General features: G+C 44.1%; 1 protein-coding gene across 2 annotated transcripts in view; it reads left to right on the top strand.

Moving 5' to 3' along the window:
- Positions 1–20,590, top strand: part of MLLT1 (MLLT1 super elongation complex subunit) — a 285,107-nt gene that overhangs the window by 236,597 nt on the left and 27,920 nt on the right. For both annotated transcript variants that reach the window (XM_040417782.1, XM_040417783.1), the window contains exons 7-8: positions 6,780–6,867; positions 8,953–9,061. In XM_040417782.1, coding sequence (XP_040273716.1) covers positions 6,780–6,867; positions 8,953–9,061 — 197 coding nt within the window. The remainder of the gene's footprint in view (positions 1–6,779; positions 6,868–8,952; positions 9,062–20,590) is intronic.

Here is a 20,590-nt window from a genome sequence, read left to right on the forward strand (position 1 = left end):
TGGGAAAGGTCACCCAACTTCTCTTGGGTGCTCGCTTACCCAGGTCCGGAGGACATCCACCTTGAGTTCTTCAGGATATTCGCCTTCTGCGAAGCGGTGAACCGGGCGTCTCAGTGTAGCGGGGTTCTGCTTTTGAGCTGTCCTATGGCTTCTCTATGCCCACTCCTCCTTTCTTTTGGAGGGTGTTATCCCGGCCTCTGTCTCGACTGCCTTTTCTCGCCGGTTCTGTTTGGCTCCCACTCGGTACGGATCTCTCCGATGTGGCTTCTGTTCCGGCCACGCTTCAGAGGATGTTCCTTCTCTGCCCTCCCCTCTGGGAAGAGCATGGTTGTTCAGGTGGATGGTTCTGGTGTCTTGTCCACACTGACTGTACTAGCTGTGTACCTATCTAACGGGTCTACCGCGTTCTGTCCTCCCGCTGGGTGCAGATTGCGTTTTTTCCATTCTAGGCAATGTTTCTGCTATGGATTTACCTTCTCGGTAACTTGGGAGGACTACCATTTAGTACGTCTTCCTGTGGTGGCTACATCGGCTTGGGCTTTAGCCTGTCTTGTCCTGGCATCGGGCGGTTGCTGGGCGGACCCTTCGGTTCCTGTCCGTCTGCTCCCCCACTCCGGGTGGATACGGGACAACATTGTTCGGGGCCGACGGGACCCGTTCTACCGACCGTTCTGCCCGTGTTACTGATCATTGGGTTTTCGCCCGCTTGCCCAGGCGACTCTAGTGAGCTCGCTAGTGTTCGCTTCTAGCCGAGTTTTCGTCCAGGATCTGTGGTAGGACTTAGGACTTTACCTGGGGTTCTGTGGGAAGCTGGGCGTTCCCCCACTCTGCCTTTCTCTCTCCATGGTTCTGTCTTTCTCCAGCCCGGCCTGGACCTGGGGCTGGGACTCCGTTGCTTGAGGTATCAAGTGTCGTTCCTGTCCTTCCTCTTTCAGCGTTCCCCGACCCTCTGGGCCTGTCAGGAACTTCTTCCATGGAGCGGCTCTTGGGTTCCTTTGTACTGCCCTCCGTTACCGTCCTGGGAACCACATACTGGGCTCTTGGCGCTCCAATTTTTCCTTGGAGCCGTTACAGAAGTCCTCTCTACTCCTTCTGTCCTGTACGGTTGGGTTTCTGTAGCCATCGTGTCTCTGACTGGTGCCTGAGTGGCGGCCCTTCTTGTTCCGAGCCTTCTGTCTTCCCCCAGGACAGGGCTGTTCTCCATTCTGTCTCTTCCTTCCTTCTGAAGGTGGTGTTTGTCCTTCATTTCATTGAGGCAGTCGTCCTCCCCTTCCCACCCCCGGGAACGGACACTTCACCGATTTGGACGTTGTTTGGGCCTTGCAGTTTTTTACTTGGAGATCTCCGACTCTTGTCGACGTTCGGTCTCTTGTGTTCCCAGGAGGTCCGCGCAGGGGTTGAGGGCCTCCAGGGTGGCTTTCCTCCGCTTTCTCAGTGTGGCTCTTGCTGTGGTTGTCGCACCAAGGGCAGGGTTCTGCTTTTGGTGTCACCATTCATTTTGCCAGAGCTGTCGGTTTTTCCTGGGCCGGAGGCATTAGGCTTCGGCCATGCATTTGTAAGGTGGTCACTGGTCTTCCTTGCACACCTTACCGAGTTCTACAGGGTGCATACTCGGCCTTCGGCGTATGCTGCCTTGGGCCGCCTGGTCTGCAGGCGGCGGTTTTTTGTTGCCTTCGGGTGCTTCGCCTTGGTGCTGTGGTCCCTCCCCCTTTGGACTGCTTTTGAACGTCCCAAGGTCTTCTGTGTCCCCCAAGGAAACTGGGCGAGAAAACGAGATTTTTGTATAACTTACCAGTAAAATCTCTTTCTCGCTCTTTCCTTGGGGGACACAGCACCCACCCATTCTTTGTTCTTCTCTGACTGTTTCCGAGTTTGTTTTACCCTTTGGGTAGTTGGCTTGTTGGTTCCACTTTTTGGACTTTGCCTTTTCTCACTACTTGGACACGCAACTGGCAGTCTCTCTCTCCAGGCTGAGGGTATAGCTGTGGAGGAGGGGCTTAACAGTCTTCACTTAGTGTCACGCCTCCTAGGGAGATGAGCTATACCCAAGGTCTTCTGTGTCCCCCAAGGAAAGAGCGAGAAAGAGATTTTACTGGTAAGTTATACAAAAATCTCGTTTTTACTCATGTTGGGATATATTCACATAGGACTACACTATGACCTTGACATTTCGGAAATTGTGTAGTGTTCTCTAATTTTGATCGCCACTGTATAAATTTCAGTTAGTGTGAGTTTGCGTGCTTGCATTTTGCAGAGCATTGTAGTGAATTTTTATACTACAAATTTTGCACACACGCACAATCTGTGTGCATGCTGCATAGCACAGATTAGTAGTGTGCTCAGTAGCATCTGCACACTTTAGAGATTTTTTTTTTCAGTTAGTGAGTTTAGGTTTTTGCACGAACGCACCATCTGCGTGCGTATATTTTGCAACCACGGAGCACCAATCAGTAGTGTCCATTACTGATTGCGTCTGCTCAGTTTGCACTGCAAGTTTTTTGTTTGTTGCAGAACATACTTTTTTTTTGCAAAATACTTTTTTGTACAGAAGACTTTATTTTTTTTTCTTCCAAATTTTATTTCAAATGTATTACAAGCCCCTTCACGTGTGAAAACACTACATACACACCCCTCACACTAAATAAAGGTTTACACATTTCACACGTCACACCCCAATGAAATACACTGAACAAAAATATAAATGCAACACTTTTGGTTTTTCTCCCATTTTGCCTGAGTTGAACTCAAAGATCTGAACCATTTTCTACATACACAAAAGACCCATTACTCTCAAATATTGTTCACAAATCTGTCTAAATCTGTGTTTAGTGAGCACTTCTCCTTTGCCGAGATAATCCATTCCACCTCACAGGTGTGGCATATTCATGATTAGACAGCATGAATATTGCACAGTTGTGCCTTAGACTTACACAATAAAAGACCACTCTGAAATGTGCAGTTTGATCACACAGCACAATGTCACAGATGTCGCAACATTTTAGGGAGTGTGCAATTGGCCTGCTGACTGCAGGATTGTCTACCAGATCTTGTGTATGTAGAAAATGTTTCAGATCTTTGAGTTTAGCTCATGCAAAATGAGAGCAAAACCGAAAGTGTTGTATTTATATTTTTGTTCAGTGTAAAAATGGCCCGTCCATCCCATTGAGTATACTCAGCTGAAGAGTCATATACCATCCTTTCCTCCGATACGGAGTCTGCTAGTGAGGGAGAAGAGGATGCCACTTTCCTCTACTCCTTTACCCCCCTCATCATCATCCGCTGATGAGGGACCCTCTTGAAGGCGCCCCAGAGTAGCAAAGGAGGCAGTCCCCCAGAGTTAGTCCACATAGACCCCACCCCCTGAAGATTATCAGCCCCAAATTCCAGAGTTTGTGGGCAACTCAGGAATTCAGATAGATTGTGCGGTCTTCACTGAGCTAGATTTTTTCTAAATCTTATTCTCTGAAGATCTTGTAAATTTAATGGTGGCCCAAACCAATTTATACTCCCAACAATGTATTGATCAGAACCCTACTTTGCCATACGCTAGACCCCAAGGTTGGACCCCAGTACGTGCAGCAGACATGATGACATTTTGGGGACTCGTGCTGCATATGGGCATTGTAAAAAAAAACAAAAAAAAAAACATTAGGCAATATTGGAGTTTGGAAATTTACTACCAGACTCCAATTTAAATCGATTTGATTTGATTCAATTCAGAAAATCCTTCACTACAATGGCAATGCACAGTGCTCATCCCAAAACGACCGAACATTTACCCGACGTTCAAAGTTACCACTTCAGCACAAAGTTTTGTGAGGTGTACAACCCCGATTAAAAATGTATGTGTAGCTGAGTCCCTATTACTGTTCAAAGGGAGGATTAGATTCCGCCAGTACCTGCCTAGCAAACGGGCAAGGTATGGCATAAAGTTATGCAAACTTTGTGAGAGTAGCTCCGGGTACATCCACAAGTTCCGCATTTATGAAGGGAAAGATTCCCGGATAGAACCCCCAGAATGCCCCCCCATCCTAAGAGTTAGTGGGAAGATTGTGTGGGACGAGAGCGGTCCGTGGTATGCCGGGGCTGGATTCCTGTTCAGAGCAGGGACCTGAATAGGGGTATGCTAGTATAATAAGGCCGAATGCACACGGCCGCGTTCCGCGGCCGAGAGCGGTCCGTGGTATGCCGGGCTGGATTCCTGTTCAGAGCAGGAGCGCACGGCGTCATTGGTTGTTATGATGCCGTGCGCTTCATGTCGCCGCTGCACTACAGTAATACACTATACGGCCTTATTATACCAGCATACCCCTATTCAGGTCCCTAACTGCCGAGGTACTGTGGCTTGTGGCACAGTGCACAAAAATCAGAGAGGCCTCCCTAGATCCCTGGTAGGGCAACCACTGAGAATGGGTGAAAGTAGGGCTCTCCTCCATGATATCATGCTGGTGGTTAAGGACAAGACGTCCTTGTACTGGACAACATTCACACTAATGCCTGCTCCTGTACGAGGTACCACTACCACTGTCCCCAAACCAGTTTGTATCCTGGACTACAACAGGCACATGGGAGGGGTGGATCTTTCAGATCAACTTCTGAAGCCCTACAGTGCCACACGAAAAACGAAAGTGTGGTATAAAAAGGTGGCCGTACACATTGTATATTCTGCAGGCCACAGAGGAACTTTCCTTCAGTTCCAAGAGGTGGTTATCAAGGCCCTAATTTTTCAAACCCAGTACTTCAGTAGGTTACGGTGCCTGTGTTGTACCAGGGCAACATTTTCCAGGTCAAGTCCCCCAGACAACAAGGAAGGAGAGGACCCAAAAAAGATGCAGGGTGTGTTCCAAAAGGAGGATAAGGAAATACACTATTAACCACTGTGAAACCTGCGTTGAAAAACCTGGCCTGTGCATTCAGGAGTGTTTCAGAATCTACCACTCATCCATGGAGTATTAATTTAATTTAATCCTTTATGCTCCCTGTAATATTTCCACTTTATATCTCTGATTTAGTCCACCTCGCTTGCATATCCACTTTCCAACAACCACTGTGACACACCAGTTTGCTGAAAAGGACCCTTTCCACCACTTAAAATGTTTGTACGGGGGTGCTCTTTCCGAAATGGGGTCACTTCTTGGGGGTTTTTCATTTCTGGGGACCTCAGGAATTTATTTAATGCGACATGGCAGCTAAAATCCATGTCTGTTTTTTCAGGCCTGCAAAAACCATATTTTCACTTTGCCTTTAGAGCCCTGTTTTGCGCCCGTACTTCAGGCTACAAGCACATATGGGGTGTTTGCAAAAAGGGCAGAAAATGGGGAACATATGCTGTGGTGCATTTTCTCCTTTAACCCCTTGTGAAAGGAAAAAATTGGGGTCTGCTAGTAATTATTCATTTTTACAAATGTGAGCTTTAAAATGCTTTCACAGGTGTTTGTCTTCTGTGAGCCACCTGTTTGATGAAAAGTACCCTTTCTACCACTTGAAATGTTCGTCTGGGGGTGCTCTTTCCAAAATAGGGTCACTTTTTGGGGGTTTTTATTTCTAGGGACCTTAGGAATTTATTTAATGCTACATGGCACCTAAAACACATCTTCCAATTCATGTCAGCAAAATCCATATTTAGCTGTTTGACTCTAGAGCCCTGCCATGCGTCCATACATAATTTTGTGAGAACATATGGGGTGTTGGCGTATTCAGGGGGGGAAATGGGGAACAAAATGTGGGGTGCATTCTGTCCTGTTACCCTTGTGAAAGTGAAAAATGTGGGTGTAAAGCAACTTTTTCTGGAAAACATTGTAATTTTTATTTTTCACAGCCAAGCGTTTCCTAATTCTGTGGAACGCCTGATGGGTCAAATGCTCAGTACACACCTTGAAATATTCCTTGAGGGGTGTAGTTTCCAGAATGGTGTCCCTTTTTGGGGGTTTCCACTGTAGCGCCACCTCAGGGTGCCTTCATATGCGACATAGCTCCCAATTACCATTCCAGCTAAATACGCTCTTCAAAAGCCATAAGTTGCTTCGTTACTGAACTGGTCCTGATAAAATTGGGGTTTGGGAATGTTCCAAAAAAATAAAATGTCATTTTTAAAATGATCCAAAGATGAAGTGGACATATGGGGAATGTAAAGTAGTAATTTTTTGGAGGTGAAAGTATATATTTTTTGAATATGTTTTGGTAAACTGCTAAAATGCCAAAACTTGTCACTGTCCAGATATTTCTGGACCTAACTGTATATGTGTGTGTATGTGACTGTCTGTCTGTTTACCATAGGCCAGTGACGTCACGTGGCCTAGACACAACTCAGCCCAATTCTGAAGAACAGCTGATCGGCAAGGTCCAAGGTGTCAGACCCACACTGATCAGATGCTGATGACCAGGATAGGTCATCAGTTACAAGCAGACAGAAAACCCATTTAATGCAAGACACTTACTAATGTATTGTGATCGTCTATATTGGCTCCTTTGCTGGCTTGATTCATTTTTCCATCACAATATACACTACTCGTTTCCCGGAGTACTTTCACAGCTGCAGCACAGATATGAAGTGGCCAGGACGGGAGCTGCTGCTCATGCGTGCCTATGTCCGCTCCCATTGACTTTTTCCGATAATGTGAAAGCACGGCCACCGCTGCTAGATTGCAGGGTGTTAGTAAACAAGCAGTGTATAATGTGATGGAAAACGGAATCAAGTCAGAACATTTTAACAGTCTGAGCTGTTGCTTACTTCCTCTTTACGTTTGCCTGTGAATATTTTCATTTTGTGATTTTTCCAGTCTGTTCCATCAAGTCCATCAAACAGCAGCTCAAGTTCAGACTCCAGCTCAGAGTCAGACTTTGAACCTTCACAAAACCACACCCAAGGTATGCTCCTGTTGTTCAAAGAAACCTATCACCTATTGGCTTTGTCTAAATCCTGGTTATATGCAGTAATGTTGTAGCTATTAGTGACTTGGTAAAAGCTTGCTTTATTTTCACCATTTCTGATGCAGACTCTTTCTTATTTACAGAGTGTAGCCTGCTTTTTGGGGTACTGTGATGCCACAGGGCAGCTGTGGTGTACTTGTCCAGTAGCTGTGCATTTGCACCCACCTGTCTGCAAACCTATGCTATCAAAAGTTTACCCCTAATGTAGCTACTGACATATTAGACGTCATACGGTTGAACAGTAACAATAATGTTTATACAGTATCTTTTATAGTTTTTGCATTACAATCAGCGGGATATTGCAGTGTAGGAACTCTGTTTAAGGCCTCATGCACACGACCTTTGTTTGGGTCCACATCCGAGCCACATTCACTTAATTGGGGCAGTAAAAGTGCTGTCCGGATCCCTTGCTCCGTTCCGTGGCCCCTCAAAAAAAAAAAATAGAACATGTCCTATTCTTGTCAGTTTTGCAGACAAGAATAGGCGTTTCTATTCTGGGAGGCCCGTTCTGTTCCACAAATTGCAGAGCGCACACAGACGGCATCCGTATTTTGCGGATCTGTAAAACACGATGCGGTCGTGTGCATGTAGCCTAAACAATGTATTTTATTACCGTTTTTCTCAGACGCATTTTTAGCAAGAAATGTACTATAAAGTGCCTGCGTCTTTTCTAGTCCACAGTCACTGTGTTTGTGTACTGGCCCATGGCCCCTCACCACTATTTCAGCGTTCTAGGTATTGCTGGGGCTGAAGTGCTCCAGTGTTGCCTAGGCAACCACGACTCTTTTAGCAGAGAGTTACCATCTCTCTGGGTTGGGAGCAGCTGTCAAGTCGGGAATTATAGCAGGTGAAAGTAGGTGTGCTTTCTTGATGATCACCCCTGTACCCCGGAGCAAAAGGTGGCCCCATGGTGTTTGTATGTGTGTTTGTGCCTGAAGAAAGTCAACACTTCCTGCACTTATTTCGTCCAGATAAAAAAAAAAAATGGTCTCCAGAACTCCGGCAGTCTGTTCAAGCAGTGGAATAGACTGCTGAAGTTCACTGTATCCGGTATAGCCGGATACCACCATGCACCACCGGATCCCCATTCACTGAAATGGGATCTAGCAGAAATCCATCTGCTTGCCGGCATATATGCCAGATACAGTGACTGGAACAGAATGCTGGAGCTCACAACTAGTGTTGAGCGAAACGAAATTCGGATGCTTCTTTAAAAACTTCAGAATAATACTGTACGGAGATCTGTCTCCATACAGTATTAAAATGTATGGGCTCCAATGAGCTGAAGTAAGTTATTCACAAAGTCGCGCGTGACTTCATTGAATAACTTCGGTAGTTGATTTTTAAAGTGAAAAACACTTTAAAACTTTAAACCAAACTCTGCTTTGGTTCCAACTAGTACCTTGTAAGTTTTGGTTTCAAGTTTTAAAGTGGTTTTGCACTTTAAAAATCAACTTCCGAAGTTATTCAAAAAAGTATTTGTGAATAACTAACTTAGGCTCATCGGAGCCCATACATTCCAATATCCTAAGGAGACTGATCTCCATACATATTATCCAGACGTTTAGAACGAAGCGACTTCGAATGAAGCATCCGAAGCTTGCTTCGCTCAACACTACTCAACACACATGTGAACGTGGCCTTAGACATAGACTGTAGAATTTTTTTTCCTGTCAAGCAGTATATAAAAGCCTCCTCCTTTATCCAGGGAATGTCATTGTATATGTTCAGTAGACCGGATTTTCTCTAAACACACTGGACGTCGGTGTTAGGTCATTCTAGGACTGCCATAGGTTGAGGACCACTTCTTAATGGCATGCTGCACTGGGGAGGATTACAGTCTTTCCACACGATTTGCCTCACGAGCCATAAAATAAAGCCAGATGCGAGTTTCTATTTTATAAGGAGCAACTGAGTGAATTTGAAAAGCAAGTTGCATCCTTTCTTTTGAAAGAGCTGCATATGTAAATCTTGAAAATTTACTAATATCATTTTATTTAATTTTTTTGTTCTGCTTTCTAGGTCCTTTAAGGTCTATGGTGGAAGGCCTTCAGTCAGAAGAGTCAGATGATGACAGTTCAGGTGGCGATGAGGCAGCTGTCAAGAATAAGACCGCAGGTTGTGATTCTCGGTAAGCAGTAAAAAGCAAAAATGACAGTAACTTATAAGCGCAAAAAATATGCAGCAAGGCATCTATTTTTGAAGTGTGATGGTCTAGGTCAGTGATGGTGAACCTTTTAGAGGCTGAGTGCACAAACTGCAATCCAAAACCCACTTATTTATCACAAAGGGCCAAAACGGCAATTTAACCTGAATATTACAGTCCAATAGAGTATATCTTTCATGTACTTTATCATTGTCTTCCATGTACTTTATCATTGCCTGCATTCAATTCAGCAGTAGCCCGCTCAAAGCGACCAGTAACAAAGCTTTTTTCTGCAAGGAGCTTTTTTATTGGTTGTTTCAGGCAACAGCAGCATCACTGCGCTGCCTGTGCCATTCATAGAGCCCCCTGGGCTTTGATAGGTGGCTGCCACAAGACAGGAAAATATTTATTTCCTGTTACTCAGACTCCTTTTGCGCCCGCTGCGGCTCATGATCAGAAGAGCCGAGCGAGCGCAATGATTTTGCTTCCGCCAGCCGCCGGATGTGAGCGGCATATGACTACATGACGTCATATCCGGCGGCTGCGCGGCGGCGGATCTAGTGACTGCACAGCATGGTGGCGGCGGCGGCATCCTGTCCCTCCTGCACACAGACACCGGCATCACTGAGCTAAGCTGACCTGTTGTACTACAGGTAAGAGTAAAGGGGCTTGGAGGACCTATTGTGTATTGTATTTAAGGGGTCAGCATTGTATTGGAGGGGCCAGCAGTGTATTGGGGGTGCTGGGAGGGTGGGGGTCAGCAGTGTATTGGGGTGGCAAGGATGGGGGTCAGCAGTGTATTGGGGTGGCTAGGAGGGGGGTCAGCAGTGAATTAGGGGGGCTGGGAAGGGGGTCATCATTGTATTAGGGGGGCTGGGATTGTTTTGGGAGGGGGTCAGCAGTGTATTGAGGGACTGGGGGGTCAGCAGTGTATTGGGGTGGCTGGGAGGCTAGGGGTCAGTAGTGTATTAGGAGGTTGGGAGGGGGGTCAGCAGTTTATTAGGGGGTGGGAGGGTGTTCAGCAGTGTATTGGGGGTGGTGGGGAGGGGGCAGCAGTGTATTAGATAGTGGAGGGGGGGGCAGTAGTATATTAGGCGCAGTGACTTATGGGGCTGACATAGATTTTTTTTCCAGGGCTGCTTTGTATCCCCAGTCCGGCCCTGGAGGTCAAGACACACACCCGACTCGCCCCGCTTGTCCATCATTGGCTACAGGTGATCACACAACATCGCTTGGCCTATCCCTTCAAACTAACTATGTCGAGCAAAAAAAGAAAGTGGTCGGACGAATATGTACAATATGGATTCACATGTATAATGGAACGTGATGGGAGTCAGCGTCCTAACTGTATGATTTGCAATGCCAAGTTGAGCAATTCTAGTCTAGCACCGGCAAAACTAAGAGAACACTTCCTTAAGCTGCATGGAGATGGAAAATACAAGAACACAACGCTCGCTGAATTCAAGGTGAGGAGAGCCAGATTCGATGAAAAGGCTAGTCTGCCTGTTCTCGGCTTTGTACCCATCAACAAACCGATCCTCATAGCATCGTACGAAGTTGCTTACCTGATCGCAAAGCAGGGCAAACCCCACACCATTGGTGAAACACTCATAAAACCAGCTGTGTTGAAGATGGCGAATATCATGCTGGGAAAAGCGGCTGAAGTTAAGTTATCCCAAATTCCTCTTTCAAATGACACCATCAGCGACAGAATAGAGGACATGAGCAAAGACATCTTGGCTCAAATAGTTGCAGATCTGATTTCAAGCCCGACAAAATTCAGCCTTCAACTCGACGAGACCACAGACGTCTCCAATCTAAGCCAGCTTGCAGTATTCGTGCGCTATGTGAAAGACGACGTGATAAAGGAAGAGTTTTTATTTTGTAAGCCTCTTACAACAACAACTAAGGCAGCCGATGTGAAGAAACTTGTGGATGACTTCTTCAAAGACAACAATCTTTCGTGGGATATGGTTTCTGCAGTTTGTTCGGATGGAGCTCCAGCCATGCTGGGAAGAAAGTCTGGTTTTGGTGCGCTAGTGAAAGCCGATGCACCACACATCATTGTTACGCATTGTATTCTACATAGGCATGCATTGGCAACAAAAACCTTGCCTCCAAAACTGCCAGAAGTATTAAAAATTGTAGTGGAATGTGTGAACTATGTGCGAAATAGTGCTCTGAGGCACCGCATCTTCAGGGAGCTGTGTAAAGAAATGGGATCTGAATTTGAGGTACTTCTGTACCATTCCAACGTTCAGTGGTTATCCCGGGGACAGGTGTTGAATCGTGTTTTTGCCGTGCGTGTGGAATTAGCCCTGTTTTTGCAAGAGCACCAACATTGTCATGCAGATTGCTTCAAAGATTCTGAGTTCATTCTCATTTTAGCGTACATGACTGATATCTTTGCAGCTCTAAATCATCTCAATCAACAGATGCAGGGCGGTGGAGTCAACATGATCGAAGCGGAAGAAAACCTGAAGGCTTTTCAAAAAAAGCTACCGTTATGGAAACGACGAATATAGAACGATAACTTCGCAAGCTTTCCCCTGCTAGACGACTGTGTAAGTAAGATCGAAGATGTATCTGGAATCTGAGACATTTCTGTACCCACGGAACTGAAGCAAGCAATTGCCACGCACTTAGATGAGCTTGCAACGTCTCTTGATGGATACTTCCCTACAGGAGAGTCCTATCCAGCATGGGTGAGACAGCCGTTCACATTTAGTGTTGAGACAACAGATGTCAATGATGAATACCTCGATGAAATCATTGAACTTCAGCAGAGCCAGGTTCAACAGCAACTCTTCAGAACAACAACGCTCTCAACGTTTTGGTGTCAACAAATGGTAACGTACCCTGTTATTGCTAAGAAAGCTCTGGAGTTTTTTATACCGTTTGTTACAACATATCTTTGCGAGCAATCCTTTTCAAGGATGCTGGACATAAAAACGAAGAAAAGGAACAGACTTTGTTGCGAAAATGACATGAGAGTGGCACTTGCCAAGGTAAAGCCGCGCATTTCTGACCTGGTCTCTGAAAGACAACAGCAGAAGTCACACTGATTTGCAGTAAATATTCATTATTATGTTTTTATTTTTGTGTGAAAATCATGTTTTAATGGTTTTGTTCTTTGTTCTTAATGGTTTTATTCACTTTGTGCACCTATGTATAAATATATTCCTATGTTTTGAATTTGAAAAAATCATATTTAATTTTTCCAATTAAGAAGGGTTCGGTGAATGCGCATATGAAACTGGTGGGGTTCAGTACCTCCAACAAGGTTATGAACCACTGGTCTAAGGCATATTGATACACCATATGGACTGTTTCCAGGGCACACGTGCCCACAGAGAGGGCTCCGAGTGCCCCTCTGGCACATGTGCCATAGGTTCGCCACCACTGGGCTAGGTTTATAGCTGTGCCTGTTAAATGGGTTGTCTAACTTAAGCAAATGTCATTTATCATGTAGACAAAATTAAATACAAGACGCTTACTAATGTATTGTGATTGTCCATATTGCTTCCTTTGCTGGCTGGATTAATTTATACACTGCTTATTTCCATGGTTATAACTCCCCCTACAATCCAGCTGTGGTGGCTGTGCTTGTGCACTGTAGGAAAAGGCGCTGACCTCTCTGGTGGCAGAGACCGCAGGAGTGTGCATAGCCCGCCTCTTTTTCCTGTAGTTTGCAAGCACGGCCACCACAGCTGGATTAAAGGGTGGTTGTAACCATGGAAACGAGAAGTGTATTATGCGATGGAAAACTGAATCAAGCCAGCAAAGGAGGCAATATGGACAATCACAATACATTAGTAAGTGCCTTATATTAACTTTCTCTACATAATTGCCATTTGCTGAATTGAGACAACCCCTTTAAGGTCAAGTGTACAACTGACCATTTATGTTGGATGAACTCATCTAGCCACACAGAATGTATCTGTATCTATATGAACATTGTTCATGTAGCCAGAGCAAAAGATAGTTAATAGTTTTTTCACCTTCCTAAAGCTATAACTTTTTTTCCCATCAATGTAGTCGTATGAAGGCTTGTTTTTGCGAGACAAGTTGTAGTTTTTAATGGCATCATTTTTTTACATTTAAAGTTTTATGGCCTTTTTTTTAATAAATTTTTTTATTTTTATAATGTATACAAAAGGTGCCCCTATATAAGACAATCACCCAAAAAAGGGGGGGGGAATGGCTTCTCAAAAATGCTTGTATTGTGTAAAACTGAAATAAAATAAAATAAAAATTAGGTGTCACCGTGTCCATAACAACCTGCTCTATAAATAAAAATAAAAACTGTGCCAAAAAAGCAATTTTTTTTATCACTTTACATCACAAAAGTGTAATATCAAGCGATCAAAAAGTCATAGGTGCCCCAAAATGGTACGAATCAAACCGTCCTCTCATCCCGCAAAAAATTGAGCCCCTACCTAAGGCCTCATGCACATGACCGTTGTGTGCATCCGTGGCCGTTGTGCCGTTTTCCGTTTTTTTTTTTCGTGGACCCATTGACTTTCAATGGGTCCGTGGAAAAATCGGAAAATGCACCGTTTTTCAGCCGCATCCGTGATCCGTGTTTCCTGTCCGTCAAAAAAATATGACCTGTCCTATCATTGGTGGCAGCGGAGATTCGGATCGGAGTCCCAGTTTAATCGCTCTGGGGCTCCGATCGGTAACCATGGCAACCAGGACGCTACTGCAGGCCTGGTTGCCATGGTTACTTAGCAATATTACAATATTAGAAGCGTCATACTTACCTGCTGCGATGTCTGTGACCGGCCGGGAGCTCCTCCTACTGGTAAGTGACAGGTCTGTGCGGCGCATTGCTTAATGATCTGTCACTTACCAGTAGGAGGAGCTCCCGGCTGGTCACAGACATCGCAGCAGGTAAGTATGATGCTTCTAATATTGTAATATTGCTAAGTAACCATGGCAACCAGGCCTGCAGTAGCGTCCTGGTTGCCATGGTTACCGATTGGAGCCCCAGAGCGATTAAACTGGGACTCCGATCGGAATCTCCGCTGCCACCAATGATGGGGGGGGGGGGGAGAGGGGAGGCCGCACACTGGCCACCAATGATAATAATACAATAGAGGGGGGGCCGGGGGGGGCGCACACTGGCCACCAATGATAATACAATAGAGGGAGGGAGGGGGAGGGCCGCACACTGGCCACCAATGAAATTACAATAGAGGGGGGCCGACGGAGGCCGCACACTGGCCACCAATGAAATTACAATAGAGGGGGGCCGACGGAGGCCGCACACTGGCCACCAATGATATTACAATAGAGGGGGGGGCCGCACACTGGCCACCAATGATATTACAATAGAGGGGGGGCGCACACTGGCCACCAATGATATTCAAACTGGGGAGGGAGGGGGGTCTGCCCCCTGCTGCCTGGCAGCCCCTGATCTCTTACAGGGGGCTATGATACGCACAATTAACCCCTTCAGGTGCGGCACCTGAAGGGTTAATTGTGCTGATCACAGCCCCCTGTAAGAGATCGGGTGCTGCCAGGCAGCAGGGGGCAGTCATGTACACAGTTTGTAGTATATTCTAACTAGAAGCGTCCCCATCACTATGGGAACGCCTCTGTGTTAGAATATACTGTCGGATATGAGTTTCACGATGTAACTCAAATCCGATGGTATATTCTAACATAGAGGCGTTCCCATGGTGATGGGGACGCTTCAAGTTAAAATATACCATCGGATTGGAGAAAACTCCGATCCTATGGTATATTAACTCCTGACTTTACATTAAAATTCAATGGGGGACGGATCCGTTTGAAATTGCACCATATTGTGTCAACGTCAAACTGATCCGTCCCCATTGACTTGCATTGTAATTCAGGACGGATCCGTTTGGCTCCGCACGGCCAGGCGGACACCAAAATGACTTTTTTTTCATGTCCGTGGATCCTCCAAAAATCAAGGAAGACCCACGGACGAAAAAACGGTCACGGATCACGGAAAAACGGAACCCATTCACTGTTAAAGGGGCGGGCCCCGTAGAGTCAAATCATTGAGCAGGCACCTTGGCTAAATGCGCAGGGGGGTCCCGTGACCCCCCCGTGTCGGCGATCGCCGCAAACCGCAGTTCAATTCAGGTCATCGGGTCCCCATGGGGCTGTGGGGGGGGGGACCCGATGGCATGCAAGGCAGCGCGATGTCTAAGGAAGGAATAAAAAAAATGTATTCATATTTGGTATCGCCGCGTTCGTATCGACCGGCTCTATAAAAATATCACATGACCTAACCCCTCAGATGAACACCGTAACACAAAAACAGTAATAGCAAGCGATCAAAAAGTCATATGCACCCCAAAGTAGTGCCAATCAAACCGTCATCTCATCCCGCAAAAATCATACCCTACCCAAGGTAATCGCCCAAAAACTGAAAAAATTATGGCTCTGACTATGGAAACACTAAAACATGATTATTATTTTTTTTGCTTAAAAAAATAAATCATTGTGTAAAACTTACATAAATAAAAAAAAGTATACATATTAAGTATCGCCGCATCCGTGACAACCTGGTCTATAAAAATATCACATGATCTAACCTGTCAGATGAATGTTGTAAATAACAAAAAATAAAAATGGTGCCAAAACAGCTATTTCTTGTTACCTTGCCTCACAAAAAGTGTAATATAGAGCAACCAAAAATCATATGTACCCTAAACTAGTACCAACAATACTGCCATCCTATCACGTAATTTCTAAAATGGGGGCACTTTTTTGGAGTTTCTACTCTAGGGGTGCATCAGGGGGGTTTCAAATGGGAGATGGTGTATAAAAAAAAAAACAGTCCAGCAAAACCTGCCTTCCAAAAACCGTATGGCATTCCTTTCCTTCTGCGCCCTGCTGAGTTTTGTTTGGCTGTTAACTCTTGCTTTGTTACTGGGAAAAATGGATTAAAATGGAAAATTTGGCAAAAAAGTGAAATTTCATCTCCATTTGCCAATAACTCTTGTGGAACAACTAAAGGGTTAACGACGGTTGTAAAATCTGTTTTGAATACCTTGAGGGGTGTAGTTTTTTAGATGGGGTCACTTATATGGAGTTTCTACTCTAGGGGTGGATCAGGGGGGCTTCAAATGGGACATGGTGTCAAAAAAAACAGTCCAGCAAAATTTGCCTTCCAAAAACCGTATGACATTCCTTTCCTTCTGCGCCCTGCCGTGTGCCCGTACAGTAGTTTACGACCACATATGGGGTGTTTCTGTAAACTACAGAATCAGGGCCATAAATATTGAGTTTGGTTTGGCTGTTAACCCTTGCTTTGTAACTGGAAAAAAATTATTAAAATGGAAAATCTGCCAAAAAAGTTAAATTTTGAAAATTGTATCTCTATTTTCCATTAATTCTTGTGGCACACCTAAAGGGTTAACGACGTTTGTAAAATCCGTTTTGAATACCTTGAGGGGTGTAGTTTATAAAATGGGGTCATTTTTGGGTGGTTTCTATTATGTAAGCCTCGCAAAGTGACTTCAGACCTGAACTGGTCCCTAAAAATTGGGTTTTTGAAAATTTCTGAAAAATTTTAATATTTGCTTCTAAACTTCTAAGCCTTGTAACATCCCCAAATAGAATATTCCCAAAATGATCCAAACATGAAGTAGACATATGGGGAATGTAAAGTAATAACTATTTTTGGAGGTATTACTATGTATTAAAGAAGTAGAGAAATTGAAACTTGGAAATTTGCAATTTTTTTTACAAATTTATGGTAAATTTGGTATTTTTTTTATAAATAAAAATGAATTTTTTTTACTTCATTTTACCAGTGTCATGAAGTACAATATGTGACGAAAAAACTATCTCAGAATGGCCTGGATAAGTCAAAGCGTTTTAAAGTTATCAGAACTTAAAGTGACACTAGTCAGATTTGCAAAAAATGGCCAAGTCCAGAAGGTGAAATAGGGCGAGTCCTTAAGGGGTTAAAGGGGCGGTCACCGTGAAGGTCACTGTTAAAGGGGCGGTCACCGTGAAGGTCACTGTTAAAGGGGCGGTCACCGTGAAGGTCACTGTTAAAGGGGCGGTCACCGTGAAGGTCACTGTTAACGGGGCGGTCACCGTGAAGGTCACTGTTAAAGGGGCGGTCACCGTGAAGGTCACTGTTAAAGGGGCGGTCACCGTGAAGGTCACTGTTAAAGGGGCGGTCACCGTGAAGGTCACTGTTAAAGGGGCGGCCACCGTGAAGGTCACTGTTAAAGGGGCGGCCACCGTGAAGGTCACTGTTAAAGGGGCGGCCTCCGTGAAGGTCACCGTTAAAGAGGCGGTCATTTTTTGGGAATATCTCGGGAACGGTACTTCCTAGAGAGCTGAGACCACCGCAAGATTTCTTTACAGGTAGCAAGGTATGTGTATAACAAGTTTCGTTGAAATGGATGGTTGCATTTTTGAGTTGAGTTTTCGCGGAACATACATACACACACACGTCCTTTTTTATAATATATATATATATATATATATATGTATGTATATATATATATATATATATATATATATATATATATATATATATTACACATACACACAGTTGCAAGAAAAAGTATGTGAACCCTTTGAAATGATATGTATTTCTGCACAAATTGGTCATAAAATGTGATCTGATCTTCATCTAAGTGACAACAATAGACAACCACAGTCTGCTTAAAATAATAACACACAAAGAATGAAATGTTACCAAGTTTTTATTGAACACACCATGTAAACATTCACAGGGCAGGTGGAAAAAGTAACCCCTAGACCAGTGATGGCGAACCTATGGCACGGGTGCCAGAGGCGGCACTCAGAGCCCTCTCTGTGGGCACCCGCGCCTTGAAAAAAGTCTATGGCGTACCAATATGCTTTAGACTTTTCCTGCCATTCATCAGCACAGGACGCACTATGAACAGCACAGGCAGCACACTGAATGTAGGCTATTAAGCTATTATAGCTAAATGATAAAGTACATGGAAGATATACTATATTGGTATTCAGGTTAAATTGCCGTGTTGGCACTTTGCGATAAATAAGTGGGTATTTGGTTGCAGTTTGGGCACTCGGTCTCTAAAAGGTTCACCATCACTGCCCTAGACTAATGACATCTCCAAGAGCTAATTGGAGTGAGGTGTCAGCCAACTGGAGTCCAATCAATAAGATGAGATTGGAGGTGTTGGTTACAGCTGCGCTATAAAAACAAAACAAAAAAAAAAACATACACCAGTTCTGGGTTTGCTTTTCACAAGAAGCATTGCCTGATGTGAATGATGCCTCGCACAAAAGAGCTCTCAGAAGACCTACGATTAAGAATTGTTGACTTGCATAAAGCTGGAAAGGGTTATAAAAGTATCTCAAAAAGCCTTGCTGTTCATCAGTCCACGGTAAGACAAATTGTCTATATATGGAGAAAGTTCAGCACTGTTGCTACTCTCCCTAGGAGTGGCCTTCCTGTAAAGAGGACTGCAAGAGCACAGCGCAGACTGCTCAATGAGGTGAAGAAGAATCCTAGAGTGTCAGCTAAAGACTTACAAAAGTCTCTGGCATATGCCAACATCCCTGTTAGTGAATTTACGATACGAAAAACACTAAACAAGAATGGATTTCATGGGAGGATACCACAGACGAAGCCACTGCTGTCCAAAAAACCCATTGCTTCACGTTTACAGCTTGCACAAAAGCACCTGGATGCTCCACAGCAATACTGGCAAAATATTCTGTGGACATATGAAACCAAAGTTGAGTTTTTTGGAAGAAACACACAACACTATGTGTGTTGAAAAAGAGGCACAGCACACCAACATTAAAACCTCATCCCAACTGTGAAGTATGGTGGTGGGGGGGGCATCATGGTTTTTTCATCACAATATACACTGCTCATTTCCAGGAGTTATGACCACCCTGCAATCCAGAAGTGGTGGTCGTGCTTACACACTACAGGAAAAAGTGCTGGACTATGCGCACTCCCATAGTCCCAGCCACCAGAGAGGCCGATGCTTTTTCCTATAATGTGCAAGCACGACCACCGTTGATGGATTGCAGGGTGGTCATAACCATGGAAACAAGCAGTGTATAATGTGATGAAAAAATTAATCCAGCCAGCAAAGGAAGCAATATGGACAATCACAATACATTAGTAAGTGGCTTGTATTAACTTTGTAAACAATATAAATGACAATACAAGCCACTTACTAATGTATTGTGATTGTCCATATTGCTTCCTTTGCTGGCTGGATTCATTTTTTCATCACATTATACACTGCTTGTTTCCATGGTTACGACCACCCTGCAATCCATCAATGGTGGTCGTGCTTGCACATTATAGGAAAAAGCATCGGCCTCTCTGGTGGCTGGGACTATGGGAGTGCGCATAGTCCAGCACTTTTTCCTGTAGTGTGTAAGCACGACCACCACTGCTGGATTGCAGGGTGGTCATAACTCCTGGAAATGAGCAGTGTATATTGTGATGGAAAAATGAATCCAGACAGAAAAGGAGGCAATATGGACAATCACAATACATTAGTAAGTGCCTTGTATTAACTTTCTCTACATGACAAATGCCATTTGCTAAAGTGAGAACAACCCCTTTAACTGTTTCTTGGGTGGATGGGAAAAACATCAATATCTCCGAGTTTTTACATTGCGGCATAAGTAACTTTATTCTCCGGGTCAGTACGATTACAGTGACACAGTTTTTTTTTTTTGTTTTTTTTTACGTATTACTGCTTTTACACAATAAAATCCCTTTAACCACCTCAGCTCCCCTAGCTTAAACACCCTTAATGATTTTACCTCCTTTTCTTCTCACTAATAGAGCTTTCATTTGGTGGTATTTCATTGCTGCTGCCATTTTTACTTTTTTTGTTATTAATCGAAATTTACCGAAATTTTTAGTTGTAAAATTTTTCAACAAAAAAAATACATTTCTATATAAATTTTTCTCTAAATTTATTGTTCTACATGTCTTTGATAAAAAAAAAAAAATAAAAAAAAAAAAAAATTAATAAAATGGTTTGGGTAAAAGTTATAGCGTTTACAAACTATGGTACAAAAATGTGAATTTCCGCTTTCTGAAGCAGCTCTGACTTTCTGAGCACCTGTCATGTTTCCTGAGGTTCTACAATGCCCAGACAGTAGAAAAAACCCACAAATGACCCCATTTCGGAAGGTAGACACCCTAAGGTATTCGCTGATGGGCATAGTGAGTTCATAGAACTTTTTATTTTTTGTCACAAGTTAGCGGAAAATGATGATTTATTATTTTTTTTTCCTTACAAAGTCTCATATTCCACTAACTTGTGACAAAAAATAAAAACTTCCATGAACTCACTATGCCCATCACGAAATACCTTGGGGTGTCTTCTTTCCAAAATGGAGTCACTTGTGGGGTAGTTATACTGCCCTGGCATTTTAGGGGCCCTAATGCGTGAGAAGTAGTTTGAAATCAAAATGTGTAAAAAATGCCCTGTGAAATCCTAAAGGTGCTCTTTGGAATGTGGGCCCCTTTGCCCACCTAGG

The sequence above is a fragment of the Bufo bufo genome, chromosome 2, assembly GCF_905171765.1.
Source record: "Bufo bufo chromosome 2, aBufBuf1.1, whole genome shotgun sequence".
Lineage (NCBI taxonomy): Eukaryota > Metazoa > Chordata > Amphibia > Anura > Bufonidae > Bufo > Bufo bufo.